The sequence below is a fragment of the Theropithecus gelada genome, chromosome 11 (assembly GCF_003255815.1).
Source record: "Theropithecus gelada isolate Dixy chromosome 11, Tgel_1.0, whole genome shotgun sequence".
NCBI lineage: Eukaryota > Metazoa > Chordata > Mammalia > Primates > Cercopithecidae > Theropithecus > Theropithecus gelada.
Genome location: NC_037679.1, coordinates 100053347 through 100074181, shown reverse-complemented (window position 1 = coordinate 100074181; position 20835 = coordinate 100053347). Strand labels below are relative to the sequence as shown.

At 40.2% G+C, this 20835-nt stretch overlaps 1 protein-coding gene and 1 pseudogene across 1 annotated transcript in view; both read right to left on the bottom strand.

Moving 5' to 3' along the window:
- Positions 1-20835, bottom strand: part of AKAP3 (A-kinase anchoring protein 3) — a 36805-nt gene that overhangs the window by 11300 nt on the left and 4670 nt on the right. Inside the window, exons 3-4 of the mRNA XM_025401452.1 lie at positions 12594-12689; positions 467-2788 (exon numbers count right to left, since the gene is read on the bottom strand). Of these exons, the coding sequence (XP_025257237.1) occupies positions 467-2788; positions 12594-12689 (2418 nt within the window). The remainder of the gene's footprint in view (positions 1-466; positions 2789-12593; positions 12690-20835) is intronic.
- Positions 9396-10653, bottom strand: LOC112634253 (annotated as a pseudogene).

The window sequence follows — 20835 nt, the reverse complement described above, 5'->3', positions numbered from 1 at the left end:
AAATCCCCAACACCACCTAGACAACCAGCTAAGACAGTAATGGCACGTTTGGAAAGGTCATAAATTCAGACACTGCCTCTTCCCTAACACATCCTAGGGCTACTTTCCAGCTTCATCTCATCCTTTGAGCAATGCTGTCCTATTCAAAACTCAGCCTAGAGCCCAGACCTTAATCTGATTCTTTCACTAGGTCTCTTGGAGGTTCCTCATCTGTACACTCCTACTCCTAAATGCAGAAAACAGAAAAACATCATTTATCCCCCCCTTTCCCCTTTGATATGCCTTGTATTGGGCAAAATCTAATTTTACTTTATCCATTATCTCTGCCAAGAGGTATGATCTTCAAATCCTACTGTTTCCATTTTACCTTCCCTGTGGCTATCTTCCCATTCAGAAAGAAACCAGAACTTAAAGCCCTAGTTAACTCTTAATAAAGCTTCCAAATTCCTCTGCCTTTGTTTCTTACCTTCTCCTGGATCCCTTCATCATCACCAGCAAAGTACAAAATAGGGACATTGAGCTCAGAGGCAGCTACCCATTGAAGGACGGCTTGGAGTTGCTTGTTCTGAACTGTATCCGTTAGGTTGTGATTGCTGACAATCACCTTGGGTGCTGCACACCCTTCAGGAGGCTGACCTGATATACCTCTCATTTCATTATGGATAGCTTGATAGGCATTCTGCAGGAGAGCTTCTGCTGACCCTGTGCCCTTGACTGGCAAACACTCATATAAACTATCTGGGAAGGCCGAAGTTAGCCTACTGGCATCTCCAGACTTGTCATCTCCCAACTTGTCATCTCCCAGCTCTGCCAAAGAAGAATCACAGGACTTCGCAATGATGACACACAGCTTCATCACTGAGTTCATCAGATGTTCTACCATCTGCCCACTCATGTGGCCATCTATCTGGCTGACAACCATCTTGGTCAGCCCAGAAAGGGCACCAGGGGTCTCATCATCTTCACATAGTTTAGGGGGAGACGGGGCTAAAGGTCTTTCACACAACTTCCTATCTTCCTTAACTGGCTGTTCCGGCACCTTGGGTTCAGAGCTCTGGTCACGCTTGAAAATGGTCTCACTAAGTAAGTTCCGGATGAAATTGAAGAAAACACTCCTTAGGTCCTTCTTTTCTGCTTGTTCTTGGTCACCTACAATGGGAGCAGACTTCAGGCAGGATTCATCAGGAACTACAGGAGGCTCATTGGCAGGAAAGTTGGTGGTGCCAGCAGCTTCAAGGAAGCTCTGTGCATCCCTTCTTCCTCCCTGGGCCAGGTGATATTGAATCAGAAGTAGGGCAGATACGATCAGGTCCTTGGCCCAGGAGTCTGAATCACATATAAAATTCTCAGGTTTCTCTGGGGGATATGGAGGAGGGCTGAGGTTGCAAATATCTTCAGGGTACTCAAAGGAAATGTCTGGTGAAGGCTTACACTGTGTGTTGGGAGCTTCACATGCTGCCTGCTGGAAACCTAGAGATTTACATTCTTTCTGTTGACTTTTATGCCACAAGGTCAGCCCCTCTTTGATAATGTGTTCACCCAGAGTTTTGGCACAAGTCTCCTCCTCTGATTTGGGTTCAGAATACATTTGTTCTCTCAATTTAGTTTCAGATTTCATGTGAAAGTTCACATTTCGGTGTTTAGGATCACCCATTCCTTTCATGGAGATGAGGGAATAACTCTCAGCCGTGTCTTGGGCTTTCCTGACATGCTCAGGGACTTTCTTGACAAACATTACATTGTACAGCTTCCTTAGCATGGCATCCATGATATCTGCGGCCTTTTGGCTTCCGTGAGTGAAGACAGTTCTTTTCACAGCCGAGACAAACTGTGTGTCAGTCATGAGGGTCCCTGTGATGCTATGGAGGTTCCTCATGAAGGAGTCGATGAGATCCGAGACCACATCTTTTGCATGCTTGAGCAGAACCTTCTTCAGTAGGATGGTGGCAAGGGTTGTGTCTTTCACTTGGATCTTCAGTGTCTTCATGATGGAGACCATCATATCAGACACCACACTGTTAGCATAGGTCATGATCCCTTCACTAACAGAAGCTGTAAAGTCATCAGGCCTTTCCTGCCCTCGAAACCTCTTTCTCTCCCGAGGAAAGAACCTTCCACTCTCTCTGGCATAATCTCCATTACGAGATTCAAACACTTCCTTATAGAAGAAAGACTTCTTAGAAGCAGGCTTGTCCTCTGGACCCTGTCTTTCTTTGGCGCGCTCCTCGATCTTCAAAGTGGACTTGTATTTCAAATTTGGGGGACTTTGTGATGATCCTGAGGCTCTGTCTCCAGAGCCAGGAGCCTTGTCTGGGGCAGCATTCCTGGAACAGGCAGAGACGGTCTCATTCACAAGCTCTGATGCTATCTTACTGAGGCTTTTGGTGGGTGGGGGTTCATTCCCCATGTACAATGACTGATGGACACATTTGTTTTCAGAGCCATCGATCTTCTCATTGATCTCTTTGCGGGCCATGGCTATGACTAGATTTGTGAGGCGGTTAGCATAGAAGGAAACTTCATCTACTGAACTCCCATTGCCAAGTTGGGCCCTGGGGCCCTGGCAAGGATTCTCTTTGTGAGTCATCTCAAAATGCAATCTTTCTGGAGTGCCCTTGGTGTTGTTGTAATAGTCTACAGAGAAACCTTTGTGTGGGTCTCCTGAGGTGGACGTTTCCCCACCAAATGATTCTCCGGGTTTGAACCTAACATCTTGGAACTCTGCTGTACTTTTCTCCAGGTCTCTGCGGAGCCAGCTGAGCACTCTGACAGGATCCGTGGAGGTGTCCTTAAAAATAGACAAGGATTCATCTGACTATAACCAAGTAAAGATATGGGATATTCAAGACAACCTCAAAGTTCAGTTACAAATGTCATCAGCCCTCTCAAGATTGCTCCATCTTGGCAGTAAAAGTAACCATTTATGGAGTACTCACTGTGTATCAGACGTTGTTCCAAGTATTTTAAGACTATTATCTCATTTAATTAGTTTCATAATAAACCTGAGATTTAGCTCTCTTATTATCCTCATTTTACAGAGGAGGAAATTGAAGAACTGAGAGGTTAAGTTTGTAACTTATTTGAAATAATACAGCTAACCATTGATGGAGCAGAAATTCCAGCCCTGGCAGTCTGACTCCACAGCCCATGCGCTCAGCTAGTGTATTATATTGCTTCTAATGACATAAATCTTTAAGATCTGATAGTCTGCTATCAGACCTCCAGCTCCATCCATGTCCCTGTAAAGGACATGATATCATTCTTTTTTAATGGCTGCATAGTATTCCATGGTGTATACGTACCACATTTTCTTTATCCAGTTGATCATTGATGGGCATTTAGGTTGATTCATGAACAGAAAACCAAATACCACATGTTGATACTTATAAGTGGGAGCTAAATGATGACAACACATGGACACATAGAGGGGAACAACACCCACTGGGGCCTTTTGGAGAGTGCAGGTAGGGAGGAGGGAGAGGACAGGGAAAAATAACTAATGGGTACTAGGCTTAACACCTGGGTGATGAAATAATCTGTACAACTACCCCCATGACACAAGTTTACCTATGCAACATACGTGCACGTGTACTCCTGAACTTAAAAATTGAAAAACAGATCTGACAGTCATCAGCTAGATAGAAGAGTTAGCATATGAATGGAATCAGATTTTTTCCTGTTTTAATATTAATTGCTATTTTCTATGGTTTACCTGTTTTTATTTAGATCTTATTACAAGTATAGTTTCCAAAAAATGAGAAAATTCAGGGAAAATTGTGCATAATTAATCACTTTGCCAGGCTGCACAAACACTATCTGGATATGTTAAAGGGCTTCCAATGGACTGACATCATTTAAGTTAACAATCTGATTTATAATTCAGGAGTTAATATGTATGGGCAATTTATTCGTTTTGTGTGAATACAGATTCTTTGATGGACACTAGCTGTGATAAGCATATGAACACTTTTACATGTTTATAAATTGTACCATCTGCATGTGGGAAAAACTCTGAAACACAAGATAAAATAGCATAATATATATGAAAGTGTCCTATTTATTATTAAATGTAAAGAATCACTGTAATTATTGGAGTTCATATATCTATCTGAGAATGACCACAAATATTGCCCACCTTTAAAGAACAATTTGGTATTTTTATTACCAAGTGTCATATAGTTACTAGTTACTATTTGTGAAGTACTTGTAATGTTTGCCAGGCACTGTGCTAAATGCTTTACATGCACTATTTTGTTTAATCCTCATATTCGCCTAGTAAGATAGGTTTTATTCTTCCAGTTTCACGGGTAAGAAAACAGAGACTTAGAGAAGTTAAATAGTTTGCCGGGCATCTCACAGCATGGTGGGGTTTCATATTCAGATCCAATTCTGATCCTAAAATCTGGGCTCTCCACCTCTACAATATCCTGCTGTGCTTTGATTACTTGGAAAGAAAGGAAAAGTAGTTGTGCTAGTTGTCTGCAGGACTGGTTTAAGTGGCTTGTTACCATGTCGGAGTTAAGGTCCATTGTGCTTGGTTCAAAATGCTCCCAGTGGTTCTCCTAATTAGAATAATAGCTACTATATGGGGTATTTTGTGCTTTAGCGGAAAACCACACATCGTCTATAGCACACCCTTCCAGATTATCTGATTCTCATTCTCTTGGAGCTATTTTACAACTCTATTAACTGTGGATAACTGACATCAATGCAATATAATTCTTGTCTAGACACCTATAAGGGGAGGGTCGACTGACTGCCTCTCCCACTGCAGAGAAGGTCAGTTTTGCCTCCAATGGCACATTCACTTCAATATCTCCAAGCTATATGTGTCTTTTGAACCTCACCAGTTCCTTGTTAATGAGTTAAATAAAATCTTTAACACATATTCATTTTTGTATATGTATGGGAGTCATTATTTTACCCTTCTTTGAGAATTCTCTTTTAACAGTTTTGGAAGTCTTCCGCCAAGATGCCCAATAGATCCACCTAATGGAGATAAACGTCCTCAAGAGACAGGTGCACCAGGCGTGTCTTTTCTCAGCCCCCAGAGTGGCAATAGAAGTTTGCAGACATTCGGTTTTTCTAGTTCTAATTTTCCTCTCTACTAATTTTGGTTTTGGTTCTCATTTCAGTTTGTTTCTGGCCAATTGGTGGCAGCAATGATTGGAAATTTGATTTTATTGTCTGACCATTTGGTAATCTCAGAGGATATTTATAGAGTTATATCCTCTGTTGGGTGCGAGGCAACAGAAAATTTGTTTTGACAGTATTTTTTTGTCCACCTTAAGTTCATCAGTTAAGACATTTGTGCTCACTTGGAAGGAGAAGTGCTCTTTGATATCTGGACAGGTGAGTTTTATGTTTCTGGTTTATTTTTGACACAAAGTGTGGCTGAAAGTTTAGAACTGAGGCTATAAACTGTCTCTATCAGTGTCTGTAATGCTATGTGTCCGTAATTCAGAAAATGTGTCTGTAATTCAGAAAATGTTAGGTGTAAGCAGCAACGTCTTCCTCCAGAGAGTATTCATGTGTTATACTACGAAGTCTCTTAAAGGATGTTTATTCTGACTGGTGCATGCTCACACACACACACACACACAAACACACTTATGTAAATTACATATTCTTGACATCCCTCAAAAATGAGGAAATCAAGCTCTTAATATTTAAAATATTCAAGGGGAATGAGAAGAAAAAAAAGTATTTTTACGGAACCTACCTCAGAACTATTTTAGAAACCCAAGTTCACATAAATTAGGTAAATCTTTGGCAAATAATACTAGTTGAATAATTTTGGTTTAATAAAAACAGCTATGTCTTTTCTTATTTATCAATGTTAAATATACAATCGTATGCTTTTATTTTACTTTGATATGCTTTTCCTAAACTTATACAGGTTTACAGATCCAAAAAATGCCAGCATTACTTCTATTTAATGCTTAAGATTAAGAAAAATGTAAATTTGCATTTAACCAAGTTCAATAATCATTCTGACAAACTTTATTTCAACAGTTCTTATGTTTCATAGTATGCCAGCCTAATGATAAGTTTCCAACATCTTTATATAAGTTAAAACGCTGGATGGTATTACATTGAGTTAATGCATATTCATTGATATGTAGATCATTTCTAAGTAAGATGGAACACTGAGACATTGATGGCCAAGCATAAAGTTTATATGCTTTTGCTTATTTTTTTAAATCACTTATAGAGAGGTTATATCTTTAAGTCTGTTAATGAGTCTGTTCATCTTCTCCGCTTAGGTGGTATAAGGGGTGTATGTGACTGGAGGAATCGTCTTCCTCTGCAGTCACGAGTTCTACTCATCTGCATTTCAGCTGGTGTGTGATGTTCCCAATTATATACTCCTCACCCCTAGTTTTTTTGTGATATAGAAAGAGGGTATATTCTTTCATCATCATAACTGTTAACTTTGGGTCAGCAGTTATAATTAATATTAGTGGTTTAGACTATTTCAGAGAAGTCGAAATGTAAACCTGCTTGTTTTCCTAGGGACTGCAGGTGAAACCTGGTGGAGAGCATTTCTTAGGCTTGACCTCCTAATCTCAGGACAGTAAACAATACAGGGCTTTTTTTTTGAGACGGAGTCTCGCTCTGTCGCCCAGGCTGGAGTGCAGTGGCCGGATCTCAGCTCACTGCAAGCTCCGCCTCCCGGGTTCCCACCATTCTCCTGCCTCAGCCTCCCGAGTAGCTGGGACTACAGGCGCCGCCACCACACCCAGCTAATTTTTGTGTGTTTTTAGTAGAGACGGGGTTTCACTGCGTTAGCCTGGATGGTCTTGATCTCCTGACCTCGTGATCCGCCCGTCTCGGCCTCCCAAAGTGCTGGGATTACAGGCGTGAGCCACCGCACCCGGCCAATAGAGGGCTTTAAAAATCCAATCTGAGATTCCTTATGAGAACTTCCGGTAAAGCATACTTAGGCCTATCCAGTTGCTGCACCTATGTAAATAACCAGGCCAAATCTAATGAGACTAGCCTCATTTTGTGGTCAAGAATAATCTTACCTTGAGATTATTTTAATTTTTATCAAAATGGGGAAGCCTACAGGGAAAAAAAGTTGTGCTTCAATAGGAAACTAAGCATTGTCTACAGCCTACAGACTAAGTATTGTCTTCAGTCTTCCACATGACCTGATTCTCAGTCTGTGGGAGCTATTTTACAGTTCTGCAAGCTGTAGATAATTGATAGCAGTGCAAAACAACTCTTGTCTATAGTTGTGAAAATTCCGTCTAGTGGAAGTCTGGTTGATTTCCCTTCCCCATTGTGGAGCAGGTCAGTTTTACTTTTGTTTGCACATTTATTTCAATATTCCTGATCTATAAGTGTATCTTTAAAGAATTCTCCTTTGAACTGGTGGTAATACCTAACTGATTTCCTCACTACTGAGGTGGATACAATCTTTCATATGTATTCATTTTTGTCTCTGTTTCGAAGTGATAATTTTACCCTTTTTTTGAAAATGATAACTAGTTATTTACGAACAAGCACATCAACTTGCAAATAGGTGTGTTTCCATAATTGGGCTGTAACAGTACAGGAAAGCCTTACTAGAGTGCAGCTGTGGGGTTTATTCTTTTGCCCTTTTCAATTTTTTTAAAAAAACAACAAACCCAAACTGATTGGGGGTAGTGGCTCACGCCTGCAGTCCCATCACCTTGGGAGGCCAAGGTGGGCAGATCTCGCTTGAGTTCAGGAGTTTGAGACCAGCCTGGGCAACATGGCGAAAACCCATCTCTACAAAGAATATATTTTAAAAGATAAATAAAATTAAAAAAAAATAAAAATAAAAAACCAAACCTACAGCATAGTATAGAGCTTTACAATGGAGTCCACAGAATTGTGTTAAGTTGCTGTGTTTATGGGTTTTTGATGTCTACATATTTTTAAACCTAAAATGTGTATACCGTATGTTTATTATTCCCCTCTATCCACAAGGATTTTGCAAAAGGTGTTAATCAAACTGTAGTGACTGAAAACTAAGTACCCACATTTCCTTTCTTATCAATGCAGTCCATGACCAAACATCCATCTCTCCAAACGCCTTTATCCTCTTGCAACCTTCCTCTTCTTACGCAATAGTATTCTGAGCAGTTAGGGAAGTTAGATGCCAAATTATCTCAGTATTTCTGAATCCTGAGGCAAATTTTCATGTCCATGAAGGATAATATAAAAAGAATTAATGGGTTTTATTTTCTCTGCTCACCATCTTTTGCTTCAGTAGTTTTAAGTCAGCTATCTACCTCCCTGTCCTATTTCTCTTCTCCACCTTTGTCTCAATTAAACATACTTTATAAAATTTTCTCTGACCACCTCCCATTTTGAAATGATCAATTCTTTAAACACTTACAGCATTTATTGTCTAGAAAATACATTTGACAAATAGTCATGAACTGCTTTTCATTAGTCCAACAGTTATTCAGCACTTTCAAGTGACATTTCTATATTCTTTTTTTTTTTTTTTTTGCTTTTTATACCACTGTATTCAAACCTGAGAACCTCAATATAAAACTAAACGCTGGTGACCCATTTTCCTAATTCTGCATTATTGTAAATGTACAAGTTCTCCTAACAGTCCAACACTTACATAGATTAAATCGTCTCTGACACATGGTAGCTCTCATGTAAGGAAAACACCGAAAATAATTAGTGCAATATACTGAACTGATCAAAATAAAATGAAGGTTGGAAAACAAGGCTGCAAGATTGTTACTAACATATTGCAATACTTTATGTTACAAATTATGGGTACATTGTTCGTTATGGTTCTAGTCATGGAGGAACAACTGAAGCCCCTTCCTGTCAAAGGGGGAGAGAGAAACAATTGGCTGTTTTAGTAACTGTACATTTTGTATACTTTTAAGCAACTCTTAAACATTACAGAAAAGTGATACATATATGGAGACTATACTGCAGTACGCTATTGACAGTACAGCTGAAGATGGAATTTAAAATAATGAAGTTTAAATATACATAATTGTTAGTGCATTGACTACATTGTGTCACAAGCGAACGAAAGTCCCCTCCCTGCATCAAACAACAAAACCTATGTCATGGCCAGCAGTGATTAATTAGAAATCACAGACACCTGGCTTATTTCATTTTTGTTAAAGAACTCACATGTTTGAAAGAAACACTATCCATTAAGATGCATTTATTAGTTCTCAAATTCCTAAAACATGATGGGGTTGCATTTGATTTTTTTTACCCCATTAAGAAAAAAACCCCAAAAAACAGGACTGGCTATAATTTAGATGCCATTAACGCTCTTTCCACCCACCCCCCACCTTGTATATGTGGCATAATTTATTAAAATATGGAATGTTCATTTTAAATACTGATACCAGGAAAAAAATGAACATTTGCCGGAATACTACGGCTAAGCATAAATAACTTTAGAATCTCCTTCTACAAAAAGAATGTTTTTGAAAAGCCCAAATTAGTAAATTCTAAATTTTTTTCACAGGTGACTACTGTATCAGTGTGGAGAAATGGGCTGGTTAACTGCGGGTCCAGATAGTCATTTGCCTATATTCCCAGTGATGAGAAATTATTCCCCCAACCTTCCAATGAAACCAAATGTACACATAGTCCTCGTTTTTCCTTACTGCTGTAACATTAGTAAGAGGGACCCATGCATGTTATTAAAAATTAAGTTCAAAACACGTAAAATAATTCTGTATTAGAAACTTGACTCTATCATAAGTCTCTTCTTTTGGAAGTCACACTGGGCTGGTTAAATGGTCCAGTTGCATTGTTACTAACATTTAAGAAGCAGAACACTATTCCAGCTAGTTCCAACTGGAGGTTTAATTACTACACACTGACTCCTGGTTGGTTGTGTGGGTTCAGTAAGGGCTACTCCTCTTCCTCTGGCAGAGTCTGCTCCTGCATTTCGTGGTTCATTCTTTGGCAATTTTTTAGCTATTGCCATGAACATTTCATTTACATTCATTGATGTTTTAGCTGATGTCTTCATGAATAATAAACTATTGTCATCTGCATAGGGCTGTGCTTCCTGGAAATCTACTGCTCTTTTATTTGCTGGGTCAGCCTTGTTTCCTGATAAAGCTATTACAATGTCAGGACATGCTTGCCTCTGAAGTTCTTCAGCCCAATTTTTCGCACTTGCAAAGGACTCCTCATTTGTGATATCGTATACAACGACGGCTGTTTGTGCTCCTCTGCAGTACATTGGTGCTAGGCTGCGGTATTGTTCTTGACCAGCTGTATCCCATATTTCAAACTATACTGTAGTGTCATCAAGACACACAGTTTGGGTTAGAAAATCAGCTGAATCTGTGAAACCACTTTAATTTATCCAAAATGTCTATTTTCTGGCTAAGAACCATCATCACTCTTAGATCTCTTCATTTTCTCTTCACTTCCATCACCAGCACTAGCAGTTGGTTTTCTTTTTGGGCCCATATTTCACAAAGAAACAGCTTTTACCACTTTGAGAGTTAACCCAATGGTACTCTCTTGAAATTCATGAAATTGGCCTTTCACAAAAGGAAGCACTAGGCTTGGTTTGCCAAGAGCAGACTCTCCCAGAAGTACTCGTTAGAACTGGCATATTTTATTTCCAGTATTTGGGCCGTTGGGTCTTCTTGTGCCTCGATTAGCCATGTTCAAATTTGAAATAAGTCCCTAATTTCAGACTCTTCAATGAACTTCCAGAATTCAATGGGTCAATTTTGTTCTTTCTGGAGGTAAAGAAACCTGAGACGCGGCAAGCGGAGCCGCGGGCTGAAGCCCCAGGCGCGGCCCAGAGGACAAGAGCGAGTCTACGGTGGTGGTAGTGGGGGCCGTGGCATCTGCTCTCGGGGCCGGAGCCGCTACGCTCACCGACATTTCTACTTTCATATGCGTATTTTTTATTTTCCAAAATGAATGATAAGGTTCAGAGGGGCAGTAATTGTTATATTCTTTCTTGGTTCTCACTTAGTGAAAAATCACTAAGTTCATTTGATTTAACATTGAAACTGATCTGCCTTTTGTTTCTCCAAATGAAAGGGCAGAAGTAAATCAAAGATCTAGTAGAAGCAGTTTTGGTTGGCCCTTATTCTATAGTAATTGAATATTTATTATCTTTATGTCTTAATGTCTTATGTAGATTTGTTAGCATTTTCTCTTTAAAACTTTCTATAGATCGGCCAGATTTGGACAAACAGAAGAAGACGGGTCATTTGCATTTGATTACATGCAAATAAATGTTTGATAAATGTTAACTTTTTTTTTTTTTTTTGAGACAGGGTCTCACTGTTGCCCAGGCTGGAGCACAGTGGCATGGTCATAGCTCACTGCGATCTCAAACTTCTGGGCTCAAGTGATTCTCCTGCCTCAGCCTCTCAAGTTGCTGGAACTACAGGGGCGTGCCTCCACTCTGGCTAATTCTTTTTTAAGTAAAGACAGAGTTTCACCATGTTGCCCAGGCTGGTCTCCAACTCCTGAGTTCAAACAGTCTTCCTGCCTTGGCCGCCCAAAGAGTTGGGATTTCAGGTGTGAGCCACTGTGCCCAGTCTGATAAATGTTGTAATAGTACAAAGAGTCTATTAATAATAGTGATTCCATTAGATTATGAGATCCTTAAAAGGAGAGGATTCTAGTTTATTTTTATATCTCTGACCCTGACAGTCAGTACAGTCTCTGTGCCAGTTATTGATTTACTGTCTCTCACTCCAAATCCACCTTTCTTTGCCTTGCTTTGTGACACCAGAGCTGAACCCTAAACATTTCTCCTTTGCAGTTGGTTTTGTCAACAGAGGGTACTGGGGGACACCGCATGGTCAGAGCAGGAGGAAAGGGCTTCCCTCTGGCAAGTTTCCTGTGGCAGCCACATTCTCTCCAAAGAGATGGGAAGCAGCTTTGGTTGAAGGAGAAGGAGCTCTTGTGAGTATCACTTAGTTTCTTCCCTGTTTATGTAATCTCAGCCTGGGGGTAGTAGCTGCTTTCTGCATTTGTTATTTCTGGGATTCCTAGAGTCCTCTTTTATGCCTTTTAGCAGTGAACTATGTTTTATTAGTAAATAATTTTTAAATGTTAAGTTACTGGTATGGTTTCTATCTTCTAACTAGACCCTGACTAATACATTGCCTTATACTAAGTAAGCATTTAATAAATGTTTGTTGAATGATGAAGGCAGGATGACAATGTTACTTGGATGACAGTTTATAGTTCTGAGAATTTTAAGGCATCCTACATTTTAGAAAATATTTTCTATAAGCCTTGGAGACATTTATCTCCAATTCCTCTCTGTTTGAAAATTAAAATTTTATAGCTGTAATATACAGCTGACATATACATATTTATATATACATATATGATATACAGCTCATGTGTACATATATGTTTCATTAGTTATAGCATATTAAATACCATAGGATGGGAATTTTTTTCAGAAAACTATAAATCGGAATGTTTTGTTCTATAGGGGCTGATTTCCCACCTGCCTCAAGAATCCCACCTTGAAAAATAAGAGGTTGGGGGTATGGTGGAGAGAATAAGGCCACTCTTAATGACCGCCCCCATATTCTTAACCTAGTGTTTATTAAGAGGTTGACCCTTACCATTTTCCAGTCCTGGGCTTGGTTGTCTCCAGGAGAATAGACATCAACTTTGCATACTCCATTTTGGCTTTGTAACCAGTCAACCTTATCTGCCATCTGGAAGTAGCAAAAAAAAAATGAGAAATGGTCATCAGAAGGGCAGATTTTATGAAAGTAAGAAGAAATGTGGTGAAGGGCTAAGGTGTGGGAAATACGAACAATGCCTTCAGTAGAAACCTTCTCCAACAGTCACTTCAGACCCACTCCACTCTGAATATCTTCATCCTCAGCTCTCAATGGAAGGAAGATTCCTTAAACATATTTGTACCTCTAAGGAAGAAGCTAGCACCTGGTATCTGCTACAGGTGCTTAACACATCTTTGTTAAATGAATGAACCTAGGCAGACATGTCCTGCCCTTTTATGTCCTTGCTTGACGACCCTCGCCCTGCACCCACTGGATTTTCAGTACACACTCAAAACTCAAGGTGACCAAATAGAATTCATTTACTGCTCCCTTGTCTGTTCTTGCCCCACCAATTCAGCTTTTACGTAATTGTTTTATTTTTAACTAATTTTTTTATTATACTTTAAGTTCTAGGGAACATGTGCACAACGTGCAGGTTTGTTACCTCTGTATACATGTGCCATTTTGGTTTGCTACACCCATTAACTTGTCATTTACATTAGGTATATCTCCTAATGCTATCCCTCCCCACTACCTCCACCCCATGACAGGCCCCAGTGTGTGATGTTCCCCTTCTTGTGTCCAAGTGTTCTCATTGTTCAATTCCCACCTATAAGTGAGAATATGCAGTGTTTGGTTTTTTATCCTTATGATAGTTTGCTGAGAATGATGGTTTCCAGCTTCATCCATGTCCCTACAAAGGACATGAACTCATCCTTTTTTATGGCTGCATAGCATTCCATGGTGTATATGTGCCACATTTTCTTAATCCAGTCTATAATTGATGGACATTTGGGCTGGTTCCAAGTTTTTGCTACTGTGAATAGTACCACAATAAACATACATGTGCATGTGTCTTTATAGCAGCATGATTTATAATCCTTTAGGTATATAGCCAGTAATGGGATGACTGGGTCAAATGGTATTTCTAGTTCTAGATCCTTGAGGAATCGCCACACTGTCTTCCACAGTGGTTGAACTAGTTTACAGTCCCACCAACAGTGTAAAAGTGTTCCTATTTCTCCACATCCTCTCCAGCACCTGTTGTTTCCTGACTTTTTAATGATCGCCATTCTAACTGGTGTGAGATGGTATCTCATTGTGGTTTTGATTTGCATTTCTCTGACGGCCAGTGATGATGAGCATTTTTTCATGTGTCTGTTGGCTGCATAAATGTCTTCTTTTGAGAAGTGTCTGTTCATAGCCTTTGCCCACTTTTTGATGGGGTTGTTTTTTTCTTGTAAGTTTGTTTGAGTTCTTTATAGATTCTGGATATTAGCCCTTTGTCAGATGAGTAGATTGCAAAAATTTTCTCCCATTCTGCAGGTTGCCTGTTCAGTCTGATGGTAGCTTATTTTGCTGTGCAGAAGCTCTTTAGTTTAATTAGATCCCATTTGTCAATTTTGGCTTTTGTTGCCATTGCTTTTGGTGTTTTAGACATGAAGTCCTTGCCCATGCCTATGTCCTGAATGGTATTGCCTAGGTCTTCTTCTAGGGTTTTTATGGTTTTATGTCTAACATTTAAGTCTTTAATCCATCTTGAATTAATTTTTGTATAAGGTGTAAGGAAGGGATTCAGTTTCAGCTTTCTACATATGGCTAGCCAGTTTTCCCAGTACCATTTATTAAATAGGGAATCTTTTCCCTATTTCTTGTTTTTTTCAGGTTTGTCAAAGATCAGATGGCTGTAGATGTGTGGAATTATTTCCTAGGGCTCTGTTCTGTTCCATTGGTCTATATACCTGTTTTGGTACCAGTACCATGCTGTTTTGGTTAGTGTAGCCTTGTAGTATAGTTTGAAGTCAGGTAGCATGATGCCTCCAGCTTTGTTCTTTTGGTTTAGGATTGTCTTGGCAATGAGGGCTCTTTTTTTGGTTCCATATGAACTTTAAAGTAGTTTTTCCAATTCTGTGAAGAAAGTCATTGGTAGCTTGATGGGGATGGCACTGAACCTATAAAGTACCTTGGGCAGTATGGCCATTCTCACAATATCGATTCTTCCTATCCATGAGCATGGAATGTTCCTCCATTTGTTTGTGTCCTCTTTTATTTTGTTGAGCAGTGGTTTGTAGTTCTCCTTGAAGAGGTCCTTCACATCCCTTGTAAGTTGGATTCCTAGGTATTTGATTCTCTTTGAAGCAATTGTAATGGTAGTTCACTCATGACTTGGCTCTCTGTTTGTCTGTTATTGGTGTATAAGAATGTTTGTGATTTTTGCACATTGGTTTTGTATCCTGAGGCTTTGCTGAAGTTGCTTATCAGCTTAAGGAGATTTTGGGCTGAGACAATAGGGTTTTCTAAATATACAATCATGTCATCTGCAAACGGGGGCAATTTGACTTCCTCTTTTCCTAATTGAATACCCTTTATTTATTTCTCCTGCCTGATTGCCCTGGCCAGAACTTCCAACACTACATTGAATAGGAGTGGTGACAGAGGGCATCCCTGTCTTGTGCCAGTTTTCAAAGGGAATGCTTCCAGTTTTTGCCCATTCAGTATGATATTGGCTGTGGGTTTGTCATAAATAGCTCTTATTATTTTGAGATACATCCCATCAGTACCTAATTTATTGAGAGTTTTTAGCATGAAGGGCTGTTGAATTTTGTCAAAGGACTTTTCTGCAACTTTTGAGATAATCATGTGGTTTTTATCTTTCGTTCTGTTTATATGATGGATTACGTTTATTGATTTGCATATGTTGAACCAGCCTTGCATCCCAGGGATGAAGCCCACTTGATCATGGTGGATAAGCTTTTTGATGTGCTGCTGGATTTGGTTTGCCAATATTTTCTTGAGGATTTTTGCATCGATGTTCATCAGGAATAGTGGTCTAAAATTCTTTTTTGTTGTGTTTCTGCCAGGCTTTGGTATCAGGATGATATTGGCCTCATAAAATGAATTATGGAGGATTCCCTCTTCTTCTGTTGATTGGAATAGTTTCAGAAGAAATGGTACCAGCTCCTCCTTGTACCTCTGGTAGAATTTGGCTGTGAATCCATCTGGTCCTGGACTTTTTTTGGTTGGTAGGCTGTTAATTATTGTCTCAATTTCAGAGCCCATTATTGGTCTATTCAGGGATTCAACTTCTTCCTGGTTTAGTCTTGGGAGGGTGTATGTGTCCAGGAATTTATCCATTTCTTCTAGATTTTCTAGTTTATTTGCATAGAGGTATTTATAGTATTCTCTGATGGTAGTTTGTATTTCTGTGGGATTGGTGGTGATATCCCCTTTATCATTTTTTATTGCGTCTATTTGATTCTTCTCTCTTTTCTCCTTTATTAGTCTTGCTAGTGGTCTATCAATTTTGTTGATCTTTTCAAAAGACCACCTCCTGGATTTATTGATCTTTTGAAGGATTTTTTGTGTCTCTATCTCCTTCAGTTCTGCGCTGATCTTAGTTTTCTTCTTGCCTTCTACTAGCTTTTGAATGTGTTTGCTCTTGCTTCTCTAGTTCTTTTAATTGTGATGTTAGGGTGTCAATTTTAGATCTTTCCTGCTTTCTCTTGTGGGCATTTAGTGCTATAAATTTCCCTCTACACACTGCTTTAAATGTGTCCCAGACATTCTGGTATGTTTTCTCTTTGTTCTCATTGGTTTCAAAGAGCATCGTTAGTTCTGCCTTCATTTCGTTATGTACCCAGTAGTCATTCAGGAGCAGGTTGTTCAGTTTCCATGTAGTTGAGCAGTTTTGAGTGAGTTTCTTAATCCTGAGTTCTAGTTTGATTGCACTGTGGTCTGAGAGACAGTTTGTTATAATTTATGTTCTTTTACATTTGCTGAGGAGTGCTTTACTTCCAACTATGTGGTCAGTTTTGGAGTGTGATGTGGTGCTGAGAAGAATGTATATTCTGTTGATTTGGGGTGGAGAGTTCTCTAGATGTCTATTAGGTCTACTTGGTGCAGAGTTGAGTTCAATTCCTGGATATCCTTTTTAATTTTGTCTCATTGATCTATCTAATGTTGACAGTGGGGTGTTAAAGTATCCCATTATTATTGTGTGGGAGTCTCAGTCTCTTTGTAGGTCTCTAAGAACTTGCTTTATGAATCTGGGTGCTCCTGTATTGGGTGCATATATATTTAGGATAGTTAGCTCTTCTTGTTGAATTGATTCCTTTCCCATTATGTAATGGCCTTCTTTGTCTCTTTTGATCTTTGTTGGTTTAAAGTCTGTTTTATCAGAGACTAGGATTGCAACCCTTGCCATTTTTTGTTTTCCATTTGCTTGGTAGATCTTCCTTCATCCCTTTATTTTGAGCCTATGTGTGTCTCTGCACATAAGATGGGTCTCCTGAATACAGCACACTGATGGGTCTTGACTCTTTATCCAATTTGCCAGTCTGTGTCTTTTAGTTGGAGCATTTAGCCCATTTACATTTAAGGTTAATATTGTTATGTGTGAATTTGATTCTGTCGTTATGATGTTAGCTAGTTATTTTGCTCGTTAGTTGATGCGGTTTCTTCCTAGCATTGATGGTCTTTACAATTTGGCATGTTTTTGCTGTGGCTGGTAGCAGTTGTTCCTTTCCATGTTTAGTGCTTCCTTCAGCAGCTGTTGTACGGCAGGCCTGGTGGTGACAAAATCTCTCAGTTGTAAAGGATTTCATTTCTCCTTCACTTATGAAACTTAGTTTGGCTGGATATGAAACTCTGGGTTGAAAATTCTTCTCTTTAAGAATGTTGAATATTGGCCCCCACTCTCTTCTGGCTTGGAGAGTTTCTGCTGAGAGCTCTGCTGTTAGTCTGATGGGCTTCCCTTTGTGTGTAACCTGACCTTTCTCTCTGGCTGCCCTTAACATTTTTTCCTTCATTTCAACTTTGGTGAATCTGACAATTATGTGTCTTGGAGTTGCTCTTCTCAAGGAGTATCTTTGTGGGGTTCTCCAAATTTCCTGAATTTGAATGTTGGCCCGCCTTGCTAGGTTGGGGAAGTTCTCCTGGATAATATCCTGCAGAGTGTTTTCCAACTTGGTTCCATTCTCCGCGTCACTTTCAGGTACACCAATCAGACGTAGAATCACATAGTCCCATATTTCTTGGAAGCTTTGCTTGTTTCTTTTTACTCTTTTTTTCTCTAAACTTTTCTTCTCACTTCATTTCATTCATTTGATCTTCAATCACTGATACCCTTTCTTCCAGTTGATCGAGTCGGTACTGAGGCTTGTGCATTCGTCACATAGTTCTTGTGCCATGGTTTTCAGCTGCATCAGGTCATTTAAGGACTTCTCTACACTGGTTATTCTAGTTCGCCATTTGTCTGATCTTTTTTCAAGGTTTTAGCTTCTTTGCGATGGGTTCGAACTTCCTCCTTTAGCTCGGAGAAGTTTGATCGTCTGAAGACTTCTTCTCTCAACTCATCAAAGTCATTCTCTGTCCAGCTTTGTTCCATTGCTGGCGAGGAGCTGTGTTCCTTTGGAGGAGGAGAGGCGTTCTGATTTTTAGAAGTTTTAGCTTTTCTGCTCTGTTTTTTCCCCCATCTTTGTGGTTTTATCTACTTTTGGTCTTTGATGATGGTGACATACAGATGGGGTTTTGGTGTGGATGTCCTTTCTGTTTGTTAGTTTTCCTTCTAACAGTCAGGACCCTCAGCTGCAGGTGTGTTGGAGTTTGCTGGAGGTCCACTCCAGACCCTGTTGCCCGGGTATCAGCAGCGGAGGCTGCAGAACAGCGAATATTGCTGAACAGCAGATGTTGCTGCCTGATCGTTCCTCTGGAAGCTTTGTCTCAGAGGAGTACCTGGATGTGTGGGGTGTCAATCTGCCCCTACTGGGGAGTGCCTCCCAGTTAGGCTACTTGGGGGACAGGGACCCACTTGAGGAGGCAGTCTGTCCATTCTCAGATTTCAAACTCTGTGCTGGGAGAACCACTACTCTCTTCAAAGTTGTCAGACCAGGACATTTAAGTCTGCAGTGGTTTCTGCTGCCTTTTGTTTGGCTATGCCCTGCCCCAAGAGGTGGAGTCTACAGAGGCAGGCAGGCCTCCTTGAGCTGCGGTGGGCTCCTCCCAGTTCAGGTTTCCAAGCCGCTTTGTTTACCTACTCAAGCCTCAGCAATGGCGGGCGCCCCTCCCCCAGCCTCCCTGCCGCCTTGCACATCTCAGACTGCTGGGCTAGCAATGAGCGAGGCTCTGTGGGTGTGGGACCCTCCGAGCCAGGCGTGGGATATAATCTCCTGGTGTGCCATTTGCTGAGACCATTGGAAAAGCGCAGTATTCAGGTGGGAGTGACCCAATTTTCCAGGTGCTGTCTGTCACAGCTTCCCTTGGCTAGGAAAGGGAATTCCCTGATCCCTTCCACTTCCCAGGTGAGGCGATGCCTTGCCCTGCTTCAGCTCATGCTTGGTGGCTGCACCCACTGTGCTGCACCCACTGTCTGACAAGTCCCAGTGAAATGAACCCGGTACCTCAGTTGGAAATGCAGAAATCACCTGTCTTCTGTGTTGTTCACACTGGGAGCTGTAGATTGGAGCTGTTCCTGTTTGGACATCTTGGAACCATTGTATCCACCTATTTTTAATTCATTTCTAAAGCTGTAACTTACTCAGACTAGCAGTAAGTCTGGTACTTCTTTCTTAAGACCAATCTCTTCTAATTAGCCAAGGATCGTGGGGGAATTCTCAGCCTCTATGGTTCAGCCCAATTTCTGAATATCAGTCAGGACAAAAGAGATGTCATGTGCGCCATTCAAAGGACCTTTGTCCATGGATGCAGTGATTTCCTTGCTGATCTGAATTCGTTCACAACCTCCTAAATACTTTGGTATATTCCCTAATCTCAGTAATGGCACCACCATTTACCTGGTCTTCTAAGCCAGAAAACTGAGATTCACTTTAATTGTCTTATTCCACCCCAAGTTTCCCTCTAGCTACTATTTCTCTCTTTTTCCATTTGCAGTCATTTTTCTTAAACAAATTGCTTATACCTGCGGCTTTCATTGATTCCCCTCACAACTGAGTATCATAGTACTTATTCTATGTACTCCTTTGGGCTTTGGCCTTAGTGTCACACACTTTCCACAACATTGAATCTTACTTGGTAGTCTTTGAAAACACGGCCAACTCTCATGATGACTTAGAGTTATCCACTGATCATCTAAAAGTATGAGAACCTTCTCTTTGCCCTCTTTTTCTATGCCAGACTTCCATTCCCAGGCTTCCACACTGAAGTTTCCCTTCTTATATTCTCTGCTTAGCTCACCCCTCCTTCCCTGTTCATCACCTAGGCTCAGTTGGCATTAAAAGAATTTTTTTGGAGGGGGTGCAGTAATATTTTATTTTCTTTTTTTTCTTTTATAAAATTATACTTTAAGTTCTAGGGTACAAACAACGTGCAGGTTTGTTACATATGTATACGTGTGCCGTGTTGGTTTGCTGCACCCATTAACTCGTCATTTACATTAGGTATTTCTCCTAATGCTCTCCCTCCCTCATCTCCCCACCCCACGACAGGCCCCAGTGTGTGATGTTCCCCGCCCTGTGTCCAAGTGTTCTCATTGTTCAGTTCCCACCTATGAATGAGAACATGCAGTGTTTGGTTTTCTGTCCTTGTGATAGTTTGCTGAGAATGATGGTTTCCAGCTTCATCCATGTCCCTGCAAAGGACATGAACTCATCCTTTTTTATGGCTGCATAGTATTCTATGGTGTATATGTGCCACATTTTCTTAATCCAGTCTGTCATTGATGGACATTTGGGTTGGTGGCATTAAAAAATTTAAAAGCAAAAAAACTCTGCTCAGATCTTTACTTCTCAATTATCAAAGTGGAATAAGATAGCCCATGTCTCCTCCCCAATGCCTCAAACATCTATATGAAATGGAATATCTCTGTGCTTTGATTCCAACAAATACCAGTTTAAAATACTGTTATAATGAAATCCAACAACTTATCCTAATTTTTTATGGTGAAATTGTGGTTTATGAAGAATTGCTTGAAATAAGTAAAGCAGTATTAAGGCATGAACATCTGGTTAACTGGAAATATTTGTTTTAAAGGACTTTGGACTGCGGTGAGGGTAGATGTCCTCCCTCAAAATAAAACCAACACAGATCAAAGAAAGATTAAATACATCATTGAAACTTATAT